The 17,623-nt window shown below is 40.1% G+C and overlaps 3 protein-coding genes across 4 annotated transcripts in view; 1 reads left to right on the forward strand and 2 right to left on the reverse strand.

Annotated features, from left to right (window-relative positions):
* The window catches only part of si:dkey-284p5.3 (uncharacterized protein LOC557830 homolog), an 8,831-nt gene extending 2,391 nt beyond the window's left edge, over positions 1-6,440 (reverse strand). The window contains exons 1-2 of one of the 2 annotated variants that reach the window (XM_035680903.1): positions 5,953-6,440; positions 2,358-2,630 (exon numbers count right to left, since the gene is read on the reverse strand). In XM_035680903.1, coding sequence (XP_035536796.1) covers positions 2,358-2,630; positions 5,953-6,043 — 364 coding nt within the window. In that variant the 5' untranslated portion in view covers positions 6,044-6,440. Of the gene's footprint in view, positions 1-2,357; positions 2,637-5,952 lie in introns of both variants that reach the window. The other variant, XM_035680902.1, reaches the window with a different exon arrangement.
* Positions 6,441-7,103: 663 nt separating this feature from the next.
* On the forward strand, positions 7,104-9,743 carry rpl30 (ribosomal protein L30). The gene is made up of 5 exons (XM_035682046.1): positions 7,104-7,201; positions 7,316-7,364; positions 7,839-7,984; positions 8,592-8,722; positions 9,644-9,743. Exons 2-5 carry the CDS (start codon positions 7,344-7,346, stop codon positions 9,694-9,696), a joined length of 351 nt encoding a protein of 116 aa, XP_035537939.1. The 5' UTR covers positions 7,104-7,201; positions 7,316-7,343; the 3' UTR covers positions 9,697-9,743.
* A 3,578-nt stretch (positions 9,744-13,321) lies between these two features.
* laptm4b (lysosomal protein transmembrane 4 beta) overlaps positions 13,322-17,623 on the reverse strand; it is an 8,154-nt gene continuing 3,852 nt past the window's right edge. Inside the window, exon 6 of the mRNA XM_035681936.1 lies at positions 13,322-15,461. Coding sequence (XP_035537829.1) covers positions 15,387-15,461 — 75 coding nt within the window. The 3' untranslated portion in view covers positions 13,322-15,386. The remainder of the gene's footprint in view (positions 15,462-17,623) is intronic.

Here is a 17,623-nt window from a genome sequence, read left to right on the forward strand (position 1 = left end):
AAAATACTGTAATTGCATAGGTCTGCAGTGTATTGGATTTGCAACTTTGTCCATCTTTCTTTCAGCATTACAGTGGTAGACACTTTGCATTAGACAAAGAGGAAATTTAAGAGCTGACCTCATGAACCTGATGGCTGCTTGTCATTTGCATCGTGGAACAATAAGTGAACTGATCATGAGCAGTAAATGTAAAGCCACACTGTGTCATTCAGCTCCATGTGGAGAACTTCTATGTATCATTTAGAGACAATTGTGCAGAGAGATTATCACTGGGCAGACCTGTAGTGGCTCTGAAGTGCTCTCTTTATAGATCGTTATGTTGCACCCACTAATACCAGAGCACCAGGAGAGGTAACAGGTTCAGGTTCCCTTCCTTCTGGATCCTACTTTTCATTTAAAGTGTATAAATCTAAATATTTTTGTCATCAAAATCTGTATATTCTTTTTTGCTGATCCATTCTGTGGCCTGTCCTCTTCCAGATCTCCATGGTGGATGAGGAAGTGATATGTCTCAATTAAACATTCTGAAGAATTTTTCAATCCGGGAAGAGGGATCCCTCTTCTGTGGCTCTAGTTTTCTTTTTTTTCCCTGTTAAAAGTTTTTAGAATTTTTCATCTCCTGAATCAAGGGTCTAAAGACAGAGGGTGTTAAATGTTATACAGATTGTAACCCCCCTGACTTGACTTGAATTTAAAAAGCTTAAAAAGTCTTAACTGACAACGTGGTTGAGCCAACTGGTTAAAAATTAGTTAAGTGAATCTAATATCTGGTCTATATATAGTCCTTAACAATAGTTATAATAACTTCAACAGACAATAGTTACAGATCAACTGATTTTTCATGCATGAGTCTACCACACCACATTTATACATCCTACACAATCTACACTGTCAGGAGGAAGAATTAAATAGATTTTAAAACAATTTCTTCAAGACTGCAGCTTAATAAAAAAAACTCTTCTGTGAGTTGAAACAGGAATAAAATTGAAATAATAATTTATTAAATCATTGTTACCTGGTTAGTTAAACTCCATCTGTTCTTAAAGTGCTGAAACAAACTCTTAAATACTAACTAAAGTTATCAGATGTGTGACTTATAAACGCATTCCTGTGGCCACTCCTGGTGTGTTCATTTAAGGCCAAAGTCATGTCTGAGTGTTGTTGGATACCGCCTGGTTACTTCCATAGCAGTGGGACTGTGGAGAGTCTAGGGAAAGACAGAAGGGACCTGGGTGCTGTGGAAGCCCGTGTCCATTGGGTCACTGTGTAAGAGGTGGAGCAGTGCTCAGGTCCCTAATATGTTCCCCTTCCCTTGATGACTAGTGACTATTGTTTTCCACCTGCTGTATTGTAACAGATTTAAATAACCACTTTCACAAATTTAGATAATGATGTCAGTGTTTTAATCCTTGAACAGAGACGCAGTTAAAGGACCAGTGTGTAGGCTTTAGTGGCATCTAGAGGTGAAGTTGCAAGATTGAACTAACTGGAACACAGCTGGCGTCTTGGTATTTGTACGCAACGCCTGGGAATTGAGATAGGACCGTGAAGTTGTTGTAGGAAGAAACTACAGTGGCGCAAAACTGTGCCTTATTGTACAGGCCAGGTCGTTTTTGACTTGGTCCGTTCTTAAATGGTAGGAAACATGCTGGTTCAACATTGGCAGGACTCCATGAAAGATATCCACGCTGTGGAGTAGATAAAAACAGCTCATTGTAAGTAATGAAAACAATACACATGCCTATGTATATTCAAGGTGGTTATACATTAAGAAAACAGTACGTATGAGTATTATATTAAATTTGAGGATGCTCCTAAATGTTACACACCTTTAAAGATAATAATAATTATTGGGATGTTAAAATGCCTGTAAAGATGTTTCCGCATGAAGTAGGGAAAAAAGGTTGATAAGGTTCCACACGACACACACAAGCAGAGACACACACACAGAGCAGGACACACACAGTGAAGTGAAGTGTTCAGTCAGTGTGATAAATGTCACAAGACTTTCCCCAGAAGGTCATTTTGTTAGGAGATTAGAAGAAAGGTGTAATTTGCATGGAAAATAAGGCTCACAATGAAAATGAGCATGCTTAGAGCCTAGCAAGGCTCCAGCTGACAGCTTTAAAGTGGCCATTTTGCAGAGACGAAGTGGGATTGGCCAGGTAAAGATTATCAGAAGAATTACAGGAAAGCCAAATCTAAAGTGTGTTTGTCTGTAGATCTACCAAAATATTGGGGAGTATGGGAATATTATATAGAAATAGGCCTTAAGGTTTGTAAAGGGAATTTTATGAATGCACAAACTATTTTAGTGTCTTCGACCTGTCCCAGTGCTGCTTTTGATTCCAACCTACCTTGCTCAGGAGCTTCAGCTGCAGGCTCTGCGCTGCTGTCTGCTGCCGGAGCTTCTGCAGGTGCTGCTTCTGCTTCTGCAGGTGCTGCTGCCTCTGCAGGCGGACTGGCTGCAGCAGGCTGAGGTTCCTCCCCTGCAGGTGGAGCGGCAGCAGTGCTGTCTGCAGCTGCCGCGGCTGCAGCAGGTTCTTCTGCAGGCTTAGCATCGCCGCCCTCAGCAGGTGTCTGATCTGGAATAGTTTCACTGTCCTCAGCTACTTTACCATTCTCATTGGCTGCCCCTGTCAGGAACACAAGTATTAAAGCCTTTGGACATTTGGCTTGAAATAGTAAAAATACATAAATGAAATCAAGGTTGAGTGTCTCATTAAGCATCCATAAAAATCTGAGTGAAAATAAACATTCATAACTATAAATTCTTGTTCAAATAACTGCTCATTTTGCTGTTGAGACCATTTATCAAGACTGTGTAGGCAGATTTTGATTGTACTGCTGTGGACGGGGCAGCAGCAAGACATATTTTAGCCACTTAAAAAAACTATTTTAATACTTACAAAATCAAATAAACTATTTAGTCTGTGGACTCAGGAGTGTAGGAGTGGGCTCAGACTGTAAAAGGCAGATTGAGCAGGAGCAGAGAGGTTTTATTGCACCTGTTTAAGACAACTGATGTGGCTTTCTTATTAGTCTGTGGAATTCATTGCATAACTTTCATAATAAAGGTCAGAGCATAATTGTGCCCAATTCAAACCCAATATCAGTTTACACAAAGTTGAAACATATTTCTAATCGTGTCTTTTTCTTGACAGTTTAATTGATGAGTTTTTTAAACACAGTGTCACATTATGTCTAAATAAAAGTGCATTATGTACCATATTGTTACTGTTCATGTAATTAAGATGCGAGAAAAAAAATCCTTGAATGTAATTAAGATGAGAAACATCATCATGTTTGTATAAGACACAAGATAAGCATTACATTCTTATCTCACAGTAACAATGTATTATGTGAGGCACAGGACCTTGTGTGGGACACTGTATGACACCAGGGTCAAGGGTCAGGGTAGTATTTGTTTTCACTGGGGTTTACCTATGCTAAACACTCTAATGATATTGTTCTGTCTGCTTTGGGTAAAAACATTCCTCACATGTATCTATTGAGTTATTTTAATGTCTCCCATTTTGCAGGGTGCTCCCTGTGGCTTACATGTCGACCACATCCCTGCGTCTTTTATTGCTCCTCCCTCTCCCACGTTTCCTGTCATCTGTCTGCAAACATGGTTTCTATTATTTCAGTTTACTTTATGTTTGTGTTGCCTACGTGATGGCCACAGAGTTGACTTAACCCAAAGCCATAGAGTTAAAAAGTAACAAATATAACTATGGGTGCCATGCAACACTGAAAACAACTTGTACTCTTTTCAGGCACCTTTTGAAATTCTTTACTTGCAGAATGCTCTGACATATAACTATCTGGCAAAATAATACAATTACGTTTTATAAGTTTGGTGGGGGATGGACAAAAAAATACCATCATGTTTCATTCTTTGAACTTTTACTGAGAATGGAGCCAAAATGCCGGCAGAATGACTCCAGTCATCCAAGGATTAAACTCCAGTCTCCGGCCACTGGACCATGCAAAGCTACCACTTTCACCCAAACAAAAAAGAGCGACAAGAATGTGTGCACAAACAGAATAATACTCCATCAACTGTTCCTTCTTCAAATAAGTGGGAAAAGAATAAAACAGCTGCTATTTGACACAGATCATTGGGTAGGATGAATAATGACACATAATCGGAAGCAGAAAGGGTAAATGATTACGTGGATTGTTCTTAATAAACATTAACAGCCTCATACCACACAGCTCTATAAACAGGTTGCCATGTATTAGGTGATAATTGTGTATCACTTCCTTGTAGACCTTTTTTTCCTGAAAGATTTGCATCGTAGCTATTTGCATGGATCAGAGAAGTCTTGACCATTGACCTTCTATGTTTGTACAAACAAGATGTTTTTCCCCACATTTTTCATGATAATTGTCATATTTAACTTTAAAAAAAATATTACATTATTAAAATGTTTCTTGGTAAACACTGATCTTAAGCCTGTCAGTAGTATCTACAATACTACATTAAATAGTTTTTATGTTGTAATAATAATGAATTAGTGCATCCAATTTGTCAGATGAAGGATTTTGATGTAAGAGTGACACTTTGAGAAATGAATCTGCAGGTTAATAAATGTCATCCTTCTCTTTTCTTGGGAGTGACAAGTAGCAGAAGGCAAAGCAACATGCAAAAATAAGATTACATCCTGATAAATTTCCATTTGACCTCTAAGATGACTGGAACAACAACACCAAGTCGACAAGAGTCAGTGGAAAACTCTGGTTTGGCTTTTCATCTGACATGAGCTTAAACACACTTAAACAGGATTTTTCAGCATACTCATTTATGTGAGCGTACATGCATGTGTCTCCATGCTTTCATTGCACTGATAGGCTTGTAATATTCCTTTAAGGAATGCAAAGAGCAAGGAACACTTGCTCAGAGATGGCCCCGTTTTGTAAATCTTTTACTTGTTTTTCAAGTTATTCTTTGAGTTATGTCAAGTAATACTTAAGCTTGCACAACTACACAGATTTGGTGAAAATAAACCTTCAACCGCTTCTGAAGGGAAATTAAATTTGTCCTGCATATATTTAGTAGTTCTGACTCTTTCTTAACACAGCTAAATGGATCCAGTGTTGGTGTTTTACCTTAAAACGTGTGCTCGTATGCACCACAGGCGGGCCATGTCTGACCCACTACAACAAAGGAGTGTCCAAGGTGGCTTCTCCATTTCCTATTGAAACTGTAGACTGTCACCAAATCTGCTTTCATGCCACTGTCTCTCTCAGGGAGAACAGAGCCAGAAACCACTGTTAAATAATCACAATTAACTTTCCCATCCTGTCACTGTGGAGCTCTGGCTCACTAAAACTAAAGACATCAGATACTGTACCCAACAGAAATCCACTGATGATCATTTGCATGTAGACTGGGTCCTCTTTATCAGTAGCAGTGCTCACTACAGTGTAATTTAATGGATGATGAAACTGTATTTGGAGATGTCTGTGAACTTCTATGACACCATTTCTGCCAACATGTTACAAGGCTGTGTTACTAAATAAAATAACTATTAAAAGTACTTTGATTAATACATTTGATTTCAATCAATTTATAGACATAATCTGAGTGGTATCATTATAGCAAATTAATATTTACAGATATGTCACAGCCATTAACATCTTTAAAGTAAAGCCATGCACAGTGCTCAGCCTTATTGCTTGAAAGTTTTGAGATAGATTATTTCACTCTGTAACATATTACTGTTAGTTTACTTACATATCTTTTCATATTATATTGACAGCATTGTATTCAGTTACTAATACTAATGTAATATTCTGTGTTAGGCCACTTGCAATATGCTTGAAATGAGTGCTACCTTACTCCTACAACACAAAGCTGTATATCTGTTTATTACTTGTATTGATCACATATCTCATAAACACATTCATTACATTACATAAATACATATAAGATTCGTGCATCACCTGTTGTGCTGGCTCCGTTGCTCTCCTCGGGCTTAGCACTGGGTCGAGTCGTATCTACCGCTGAAGTTTGGGCACTGGTGGAGCATCCCATCCTGTCCTGTGCACATAGAGAACTGGATGGTTAACTTCAGAGTTAAATGATGAGGAGTGGCTGTGGCTGCACCGATGACGTCGCGCATAGATATCGTCTCTGTATATGGAGAGGACTCAAAACTATGGACAGCCCTGGAGGAGAAACAAAAAAAAAAAAAAAACACAGGCTGGCCGTCAAATTCCTTTAGTCCCCTGCGTAATTGCGCATGATGGTTCTTCTTCCAAAAACGCGTCCAGCTATTTGTGCGGTGGGGCTAAAAGTCTCTCAACAGAACAGTTGGGCACGCAGGGGAAATGTGGGCTTCTGTTGTGTACTGTAACTTAGGCTGTTTCCAAGAGGCTGGCGCAGGGGCAAAAATACATTATTCAGTCAGTGTGCGGCGGCCACCTCTTGCAGCGGGGAAAGTGAACCAGTCGCGTTTTCCTCGCCAAACCAAAAACTAGGCCCCCGGTCAATGTGCCTTTGAGCAAACACCGTAACCCTGAGTGTATTTACCGGAGAGGTGTGACAAAATGTGTGAAAAAACAATGACTCACCTGCTCAGTGGTAGAAGTACTGAGATCCATAATGTACCCAATATGCATCAGAAAGGCACCTGTCTGTTGTCGGGTTATTTTGGATGCATTTGTGTGTAAAATGGATGAATGGGGGGAAAAAAAATCTTAAAATAGATTAGTGTTATTACAGAAATGTAATGGATACTATTATTTATATAGGCCTACATATGTTTTTGTTGCATATTAGTGCAGGTAATAGTATTCTATTAGCCTTAATCGTCGTATGTGTCTGTGCTTCTGTCTTTTTTGTTTCCGTTGCATTATCCGGAATTATTTTACTTTATTCTTCTGTAAATGTTACTTGCATACATTTCAATATGAGTTTACCTGTAATAAAATGTGTTAAATAAACACAATTGCCTTACCTGGCAGCAAGTCTATCTATTTTGTATTAATTGAATTAATCTGTTGTTATTTATACACACATATAACACACATATAACACATTATATAACTCTCCTGTAACTCTGTTGATCTCTAAAACCATGAGCAGTGACTAGGATGCGCAGAACTCGTTTGCGCAGACCCACCGACACATAGCAGCGCAATGCACGCCGGTACTTCCTTTCTCTCCGAGGCCATATTGAGTTAACCGACAGTAAGACGAGCTCCCGATTTATCACAAAAAACACGACGACATTTCTTCATTTACACACTTTGTGACTCCCTACACCTTAACCACAGTCTCCTCCTTCCCTCCTCTCGCCCGCAGGTTGGCCGGTCCGGACTAATCCGCAAAAATGGTGGCCGCAAAGAAAACGGTGAGTGGCTCGGCTCGGCTCGACTCGGACTGCACGTGTTTCTGTCGGGGCCTGCTAGCCAGCGCTGTAGCTCCACGTTGAATGTGTTGTTCACCGCGCTGTGTGTGTGTGGTTGAGCCTTATACTGCCGGCTGTGAATGTGTAACGTTACAAACACGTTTCTGGCTGCCGTAGGTTTTTTTTGGCTCCGTTTGTTTAATGTCGGCTGGAGTTTGCAGCTACAGTAACCGGCTGGGTGGCTAATGATATAATGCTAGTTTGCTGAATCTAACAGCAGCGAAATGTGACAACATCTTACACAAACGTACATTTACAACCCATTTAATGGCCTGACTTCATTGCGTCCTCTTGATAAAGTTTTATTCATTATTCCCGTTGTGTCACTGTGGGTTTTGTGCGAGCTCAGTGTAAGTTAGCGATGTAGTTTTATGTCCTTGTCACTAACTTTTAGTATGTTTTATGTTATGTGTTCAGAAAAAGTCCATGGAGTCCATCAACTCTCGTCTCCAGCTGGTGATGAAGAGTGGGAAATACGTCCTGGGCTACAAACAGTCCCAGAAGATGATCCGTCAGGGAAAAGCCAAGCTGGTTATCCTGGCCAACAACTGCCCTGCTCTCAGGTACATGAAGAGAATCAATAAACAACAACAATCAATAAACTTCATACCTGCTCTGTCATTTGTTTTATCATTTAGGGGGGGGGTTATGTGATTGTTGAAGCCTATGACCTGTGTGTTTAAAACAACTTGTGGGCAGATGAGCCTGTGTGGTTGACACGGCTTGTAACAGACACACATCAACAGTAATAAACTGGAACATAAAAACAATATGGCATCGACTACTGTTGCAAGTGTGTGTGTGTGTGTACACATCCATGGAGAAAATCAGTAATGTTTTTTCTTTCCCTAAAATAACCATTGAGTGAACTGCCTTAATAACATGACATGCTCATGCAAAATTATGTTTAATGTGCAAACTGATGCTTGTCTCTATGCCATGTCATAGATTTCAAATACTGGTAAATCAAATAATGTTTAGTCTTTTAAATCAGATTTCTGCCTCCGTGCACATATTGACACACAACAGGTCTGAAAATCTTCTGGTTACAGAGAATTATTAATTCTGTCTGTGTTTTGGGGGAAGTTTTGTATTGTTTCCTGTCAAATTGACTCTATGAGTATCTGCTGCTTTGGCTCACATTTTCCTTTTTGTCTCTGCCCTGTCCAGGAAATCTGAGATTGAGTACTACGCTATGCTGGCCAAGACCGGTGTCCACCACTACAGTGGAAACAACATTGAGCTCGGCACAGCCTGCGGCAAATACTACAGGGTGTGCACACTGGCGATTATTGACCCTGGTGAGTACCTTTTGTATTGGACACAGTCTGCCGTACTGTGCAATTGATTCCCAAACTTTTCCTCTACCGTCAAACATTGAGTGTGTTCTTTGGCTAATTAATGCTGGAGTGGACCCATACTAAAATATCTGATGGACTAATGGGATGTTTCTGACAAAAGCTTCAGCCGGATACAGTCTGGTAGCAGCCTCAGGGGACTGGTCCCAGTGAGCTTATGTGACCGAGCCGAACTGCAGCCAAAAGGGCCCTTAAACCACAGCAGAGCATTTAACGATCCATAATAGAGTATGCATTACATTAGCCAACAAACTTGTTCACCTAGAGCCATATTAGTAATGTAGGACAAACACACCAGCATTCAGCAATTAAAATCAAGTCAGAGAGGGAAATAATGTTAAAAACGTGAGATTTATTATGCTTTAGTTGTAATCTTGTGGTCCTGTTTTATCACTTACGTTTGTCTTTGTTGTAATGCAACCTGAGATAATATCGATGCATCAGTATCACTATCAACGTAATGTCAAAAGCTCCGCAAATGAGACTGCACAAATGTCTCCATCGACCTTAATTATTAAAATATTTGGGTTCACTGCTGAGGCTGCGGTTTGTTAAAACTTCCAGATAGTATATATTTTCTGTTTCCTGCCTCTTGGTTTCTTCTGCGAATTGAAGCGCCTGTTGGACCTCTTCAAAGTGTCCAATTCAGGACAAGTGGTTCGCTAGATGAAAGCCGTTCAGAGCACTTACTGAACTGCCAGTGCTTTCTGGTCGGTTCATGAATGCTCCGTTGGTAACATTTACCCTCCTAATGTTAACTTTACTGTAGGAGGTGTTTTATACAGTGGGTATAATGGATGTCTGTGCTGTATATTTGGCTGTTTATTACTTTTTACTGACTTTTTGTTTTCTTTCCCTCTTCAGGCGATTCTGACATCATCAGGAGCATGCCAGACCAGCAGCAGCCACCTCAGTAGAGCTGTTCCCCACCCCGTTGTTATAAATAAAATCGGTGTTAACAGTACATGCTGCTGTCCTTATTTTAATTTGTGATCAACATACCCTGCCTGTACAGACAGTATGTTTTTCCTGCATGTGTCCACCAGAGAGCACCAGTGTAGTCTTTGGTGTTCTCAGATCAGGTTTCCTCAGGAACATTTTCAAGGTCTGTTTTAGGGATTTCCTGGAGTCTGCAGAGCAGTTTACAATACGAGTATCGGCACAGTCCATCTTTCCTGTGTAACAAAGCATGACAACATCTGTTTCGGTGTAAATGACAATCAACCCATCTCGCTGCTCATCATCATGTTGATGTTAATATTAGGCAACAGAGAATGGAGAATGGTGTGGCTTTTCTCTCACTTACATAAACCTTGTGATGACCGCCTGCTGTATTAGCTGCAGCCTGTTGACTGTAATCGAGTAAGGACATTCCTTTCAGAAGTATTAAAGGCTTTAGAGAGTGATGGCTGCTCATGTCAAACATACCGTTGATGTCCTCCGAGACGCAAGTGAAAATACACTGACGTCCAGAACAAAGTGGTGTGCTGGTTAATTTCATTATTTATCAGCCACATCTAAAGAAAGGGGCTCATTTAAAAGGTCCCATTTAAAGCCATCATAAACCAATTGATGACTCAAGCTGTGTCTCAACCCCCTGCTGCCAGAAAATACTCATGTAGTCATTGTACAGTTCAGCTTGTGTCACTGTGTGTGTCTAATGTCACAACCACAGCAACACCTGCAAAACATCAGTATTAGTTGGACATTTGTTGGCTGTGGTTTGAAAGGTGTGTTGGAGCTCTTCGATTGTTAAATATATAACTTCAGCTTGCTGAAGTTGATTAAACCTTACAGGTGTAACTGCTTTTCATCAAACTGAACCTGACACAGTTTATTGTTTGGCCACTATGCACATTTTTAATGATATTAAGCTCAACTTTAAAGCCAAAATGGATGAGAAACAACCAGTTTGATGAAATAGTAGTTGTAGTATAATTAAGGTTCTGTTCCATTCAGGTCAAACGGAGTCAGGGTGCTGCTATTGTGCATGCTGGCTCACTGGAAAGGCTCTGCTACAATAATTGGAACAAAACCTTAATAGAATTGGTAACACCTGTGTTTACCCTACAGACTACTGACAGTTTGAACACCAACAGTTCCACGACAACTGAGGAAAAACTGTCTTACCCTCAAAAGTTAGTCAGGCTTAAACAGCTGGAATGAGTGCGACTTCCTCTCTCCAGTGACAGTCGTAAACATAATAAATAAATTCATTTACAAATAATATTTTAAAAAGATCTTTAGATATTTCCTCATAGTCATCTAATTTAGATATTTCCTTTTGGCATCAAAAGTTTTTAAGTCATTTAACAATACATCAAATGTTATCAAATATGAATGTTTGAAATAAATGCAATTATTAGGAGAAAGAGTGATGTCTGAAAGCCTGAATACCAACAGCAGGCAGATGCCAGCTGCAGTCACTGAAAGGTAAAATCTCATACTGCAACTGTATCCCATAGACGTCAAGATCGAATGTCATTGTTTCTGACCTTTTGAGTTTGAAACTCTGACCATACAGACGGGCTGGTGCATCTATCCAGAGACAGAGATATAAGCCGTCCATCATCCATCGAGTGGTTTGGCCCAGTTTTTCCACTCACTGCTTTACTAAGCCGTTTTCTTGATTCCCAATTAAATCGAATGAAAGCATCCCAGATGATCTGTTTCACGTGCAGCAGATGCCCAGCACCAAATGAGGACAATATCTAAAAAAGGTTGCAGAATAAGATTTGAATTAACAGTAAACAATCTGCAACATAAATAGTGGGAAAAATCCTTTTAGGGGACTTACAGCATCCTCCAGCACATTTTTGGGCCACTGTTTGACTTATTTCTTTACTATTTTTGTCTCAGTGACTCATTTATCTCCAGTTGTGTAGAACAAAGTCAACTGAGTACAAACCAGTCAGGCCGTGTTGGCCACTAGAGTGCAAGTATCGAACATTTCCATTGGAACATCATCTGGATGGTATGTGATCAGTTATGGACATTTACTGGATGCTGTGTGGTTTGTATTGCCACACACAATGTTATTGATCATGAACTTCTGTCATTGCTACAAGCCAAAGTATACACTGAACAACTTTACATCCTTTAAGAATGCATTTAGTGAGTGTACTACTGGGTAATATGACTATGTACATAAAATACCTCTAAAGTATCTCTAATCTTTATTGTGTTATGATTATTACTTCAGGGTAAAACTGGAATTGTTAGAGACGCATTCGAATGCTATCCAGGTCATACAAAGTCTGCTGACAGATTTAGCTAAACCACCTTTTGGCCCCTCCTGTGTCCTCTTTCACAAATATCTCCCCCCTTTTTTTTTTTTTTGAAGCTAATGTCATTGTACAACCTTCTATCTGCATCCAACGAGCATTTCCGCAAGAAAAGAGACAGAATGTGACCCACTTGTTTGTTTGTTTTTTTCCCTGCCCCGTCCCAGTGGCAGAAAGTAGGTGAGCGTCTGTCTGGTCAGCCTACTGTCAGACCCAAGGTAATGCCAGACTCCATTTTGAGGCAGGCGGGTAAATCCTTGCTGATCTGCCAGCTTGTTCGTCCCCCACTCAGGGATGCTGAATGTCTGAGGGCAGCGGGATGCACGCACATCAACTGGACACCCATTTTTCATATAGTCATATTCTCAAAATGTCACTATGTTTAATTTAATTTTAGAGCAATCTGGTCAGATCTGGTAATGAATTATTGGCTGGTTGTATGTGCAGAGAAAGAACACAATTTGTATGGACCTTGTACCAGTTATCATTTCTTTTGAATAAAAAGAGAACGTGATTAATGTAATGTCTGAATTAAACTCCCGCATTAGTGGTTAGACACTGATTTAAAGTGAAGTTCTTGGCGTTGAATCAAGCCAGTCAGCCCTCGGCGAGTCACTGTGCTCAATTCCAGCCTGTGATGCATTCAATGTTTGTTGAGTAGTGTTTCGTAAGAGGCCAACTGCCCTATCAGAAGACACAGACACCCTGTAATTTGAATAAGATGTTAGCTTCAGTCAGCTCTAATAAACACATAAATCCATGTAAGAGAAAACAAACAGGCCTTTTTCCACAGGACATTTTGACACAGGTGTAAATAATAAAATTAATAATGGCTGCATTCCATTTAGCTGTTTTGGCTGCAGGGTATTGTTCATGCTGGAGCCATCGTTAATGTTATTAGTAACATCTGTGTGAAAATGAGTGCCTCTTATTTAAGATGTAGAATGTGTATGGCAAACACTTGGACCATCCCACATGTGATTGCAATACAATCTATTGTCAAACATTTTTCTAAAAATCTGGAAATACATATCCAAAAGTCAGTAATGTGTGAAAAATACCAAATAAAATAAAAGGAACTGCTTAATGCCTAAGGTTTATCCCGATAAGTCTTTTATCTCATCTCCAAGGCTTCTTGCTAATTTAAGATGGCTAAATTAAATATTTGTTCTTTTCAAGATGCTGATAAAAAGCTCAATCACAAAAAAAGACTCAAACCAGTGACTTAACAAATAAATGCAACAGCAGACAGATATTAATTTTGCTTTTTATTATTCAGAATTGAAGACATGAGCTCATGCAGATCCAACAAGAGGATGTGTGTGAATGGAAAGCAATGGAGAACAGTCTTGAAGTGATTCTAATAAAATGAGCCAAAAAACAAGTCCAGATAGTATATAATCTATACTCCTTCAGTCACATCGCAAATGGAAATATTGATTTGTAAATGTGATGTTTTAGAAGCCTGTGGCTGCTCATATTAGAAACCACCTAGCTACAGCATACCGTGGTAAACATGAACACAACACAAACACATCGGTTCTCAGTGAGCTTACGCTGACTTTAAAGTGCAATTTCATTTTCAGCTTTGTTGGATTTGCAGAAGCAGTGGTCGTAATTCACACAGGGACAACGATGAAAGGGCCAACAGATGACTACATTATCAACTACAGTATTAGTATCAAATGGAATACTACGTGTATTTCCAGGTCTAACGGGTTGTTGGATGCACTGTTGCATAGTCCGAATGACAAAATGTTTTTTTATTTAAAGTTCTTTCTGCTGATAGCAAACACTACTTAGGAATTATTGCAGAAAAAAATGGATTAGGTATATCTAATATTGTTTGCTCCATTATTATGTCTCAACTTGTTGCCTCAATAGTTACAAAATACAAGCATCTAGCTTCATATTGTGTATATTGATTTTGTGCTACTATACTAAGCTAATTCACGGCTTTAGATTCCCATCCATCGTTCATTTTTTAAAAAAGGTCACCAGCATAGGAAATATCTCAACATGATATCACTGCATGTGCAAAAAAAAAAAAAGTTACTACATATAAAGGACCTAGGAGTTACATCATAGTACTCAGGCAAGCACACACGCGCACACACACGCACACACATGCCCTCAGTCCAGCTAAGTTAGCTCAACTAAAAAGATCAGATTATACACCATGATCCATGTAAAAAAACAAAAACAATAAAAGACACAGACGATGCTGTTGCAGCTGCAACTCAACGGGGAAAAAAGGACTTCACTTAAACATTTTCACACTCTGTTTACACATTTTACAGTGTGTACTGCCTTTTTGGATTTGGATCTGTAGTGTGTATGTTTGTGATAAGTGCTTCACTGGACTGATACATTAATGCCAGTCTTTCTTAATGTTTTGAGTTCTCGGAAAAGACAGGAAATGGACCAGAAGGCAAACTGGAATATGGTGGTAGAAATCAATGGGTGAACGAGGTTCTCACTGGCAGTCAATGGGTTACAAGTTTACACAGTTTGTAACATGGATACAAAAGGAAGACGCAGTTGTTATTGGTCGAGGAACCCTTTCCTTCGATTGGGATTTCCTGCAAGACAAACTACACCAGTACGCAGATGATATTTCACCACAACAGAACAGCCTTTCACTACTCACTTCATTTTCTCTCAGTTTTCACTGTTATACAAAAAAGTCATACAAAAATACCTCAACATTACATTCAATGAAGGAAATTCGTCGATTTCTGAAAAAAGTGCTCTTGCATAACTGATCGTGTATGTCGCTTTCCTTCTCACTCTCTCTGTCGCTATCTCTCTTCAGGTAGTTTGTTTCTAGACAAAGACCACGAGGGAGATTCACAGTATCGGGGGTTAACAGTTGGTGGCCTGACCGGTGCACGTTTCACTCAGAGAAAAGTGCAAATTAAGTTGGGACAGAGTGTTCGGGGCGTGCAAGAGTTTAGATGCTGCCAGGGGGACAGCAACTGCCAAGAGGGGAGGGCTGGTGGTGGCGGATGAAGTTGCTCCGATATTGCCCTTGGAGCGGGACATAGGAGACAAGGGGGGAGGAAAATACGTCACAACAACCAAGGGTGGTGTTTGGGGGTGGGGTAAGGGGGGAGAGTTGATGGCAATACTGGCTCAGGGTTGGCCTAATCTAATCTAAGATTGGCAGGAATCCAAGCTGAAAGCGGCCTCTACGACATTGTTTGGTCTTGCTTTTCAACACGTTCCAGCCAGTATCGGGGTCCTACTGTTGGAGGGAGATGTAGTAGGTATTGGGTATAGGTATATATTTCGGGTATAGGATCCAGCAGCTGGGGTGTCTCTCATGCCTCCATATACTGGGGAGGGGGCTCCTTCGGTGGTATGGCAATGGCCTCCTCGTACGGTGGGAGCAGAACCTGAAATGTAACGGAAAACCAAAAGGTGGTTTAATTATGTGTTTCAGTGGTGACAGATTTCCTATTAACTCTAATAAACACATATACATATATATATATAATCTCAATCACAGTCCACTTCAGTTAACAGAGTTGGTACAAATGTTACCATGTGACCAAAATCTAGTGAGGGGACCTTTGAGCTCAGATGGGGCCAGAGGCTTAAAGTTGTGTGAATATTCAGCTGTAGAAATCTGTGTACACACAAAACAAGAAACACGCGTACGCAGTCTTTTCCCTCAGACGTACGCGTACGCCTGTTCTCGTGTGTTTTTCCCCGCATCTGCACAACTCTTCTGACCATTCCCACAACTGACTACAAATGGCTTGTATCACGGTATGAGCGGCAGCGTACGGTGGCTTAAGTTAGATACTTTTTTGCCAATTTCAGAGTAACTGCTGACATTACTGATTTTAGTGAGTTATTTTTCAATATTACTAGATTATTACTATTATTACTTGAGAAAACTAACAAACTTACACACAGAGAATTAAGACACTGAAAATGTTAATGTAGTACAGTATTTAGGAATAGGAAGTTATTTCAAACAGAGCCTCAGTAACTGTTGTAGTTCTCCATCTTTCATACTATTTATTCCACCATCGCTATAGAAGGACTTACTGGCTGCGAGGAGAACATGTACACACATTCTTCTGCTTTAGAGGCCAGACTGCTTTCTCTCCATCAGAGGTCTTTCTCTATAAATGGTGTTATAAAACCAGCACTGCTGCTAATTCAGTGAGAGAGAGGGGGAGAGAGGGGGAGGGAGAGAGAGGGAGAGGGAGGGAGAGAGGGGGAGAGAGAGAGGGGGAGAGAGGGGGAGAGAGAGAGAGAAAATATGCTCCGAGGGGATGGAATTGTGAAACAGCCAGGGAGGCCCGGCGAACACATCACAGGGAGGATTTGAAATGAAGCGGACAAGCAGACAATTATGTAACATGTCCAGAAGAAGAGAGGATGGACAGAGATATATAGAGGGAGGAGAGAGAGAGAGAGAGTAACTACCCCATCTGTGCAAACGCAAGCTCTTCTGCCTGAGAGTACATGACATTTATAGCTTCCCTCTGTAAGTCCAGCAGTGTATCTTCCCAGTGGCTGCTTCCATGTATCCAATAAAAACCAAAACAGCTCTGGCTTTGGAAATCTGCCCAAGAGACATATTCCAATCTGTCCGACGCTTTAGAGGAGTAAGACAAAGTTGATTTGGATTGTACTTAGATGACTGCGACTAGAGTCCATTGTCCATATCACAATTCGTGTCTCAAGAGCCTTCGAGAGCATAGCTGCGCTTGTGAGATGTATCCATGCATTAAGTGTTGGAACAAATGCTTATAACATATTAGCGCTTGACAGGAGGACCTTGAGTATATACTGGTTAGTCCCTGATGACCCGACCTGCTCTCACTGACTAGTAGATGGATATAATCTCAATGAAGAAATTGGATAAGAGTTCATATACTCTGGCAGATTCCATTTATTAGTTCATCAAAAGCCGCCAATAGATACTGTCTGTTCTCCATGATAACATTACCAAATAGTGGAGATGTTGCACAGAATAGATGACTAAACTTTAGCCCTAAGCTTTAACTCAAGTTTGCAGCTATCTATACAAAGCTGTTCATATACTAGGGGGGGATAACATGTTCAATGAGTGCTTTTGTATACCATCTGAATAATGCCACAGATATATCAACTACGCAGATATCCTGCCCTTATAATTTAGCTGTCAGGCGTAGGATCTCTGTTAGTATTATATACTAGTATATATATATAGTATAGCGCTAAAAAATAGCGACACTATAGACGACAATTATTAGTCTATCAATCGGTATTACCGTTTTACACAGCTTGCAATATACAGAATTATAGCGAGAGGAGTAGCTGCGTTTAGCTATATATATCTAAGATTTAGCATCTCCGTTGCATAACAATTATCATATATATACAACTAGTTATAGCCGATAGAAGGTTTTATATTGGTCTCCACAAGGCAGATTTGGGTGAGCTTAAAAATATAGCGAGGATGCTACATGTTTATGACTTCTTTGTTAGATGTCTTTTATTTTGTTAGATTAGTGTTGGCTACTAAATTGCCTCGTTGGGAGATCGCTTATAAAGACAT

This window comes from Morone saxatilis, unplaced genomic scaffold, assembly GCF_004916995.1.
Source record: "Morone saxatilis isolate NCDOM2014 unplaced genomic scaffold, NCSU_SB_2.0 Contig9, whole genome shotgun sequence".
Taxonomy (NCBI): domain Eukaryota; kingdom Metazoa; phylum Chordata; class Actinopteri; family Moronidae; genus Morone; species Morone saxatilis.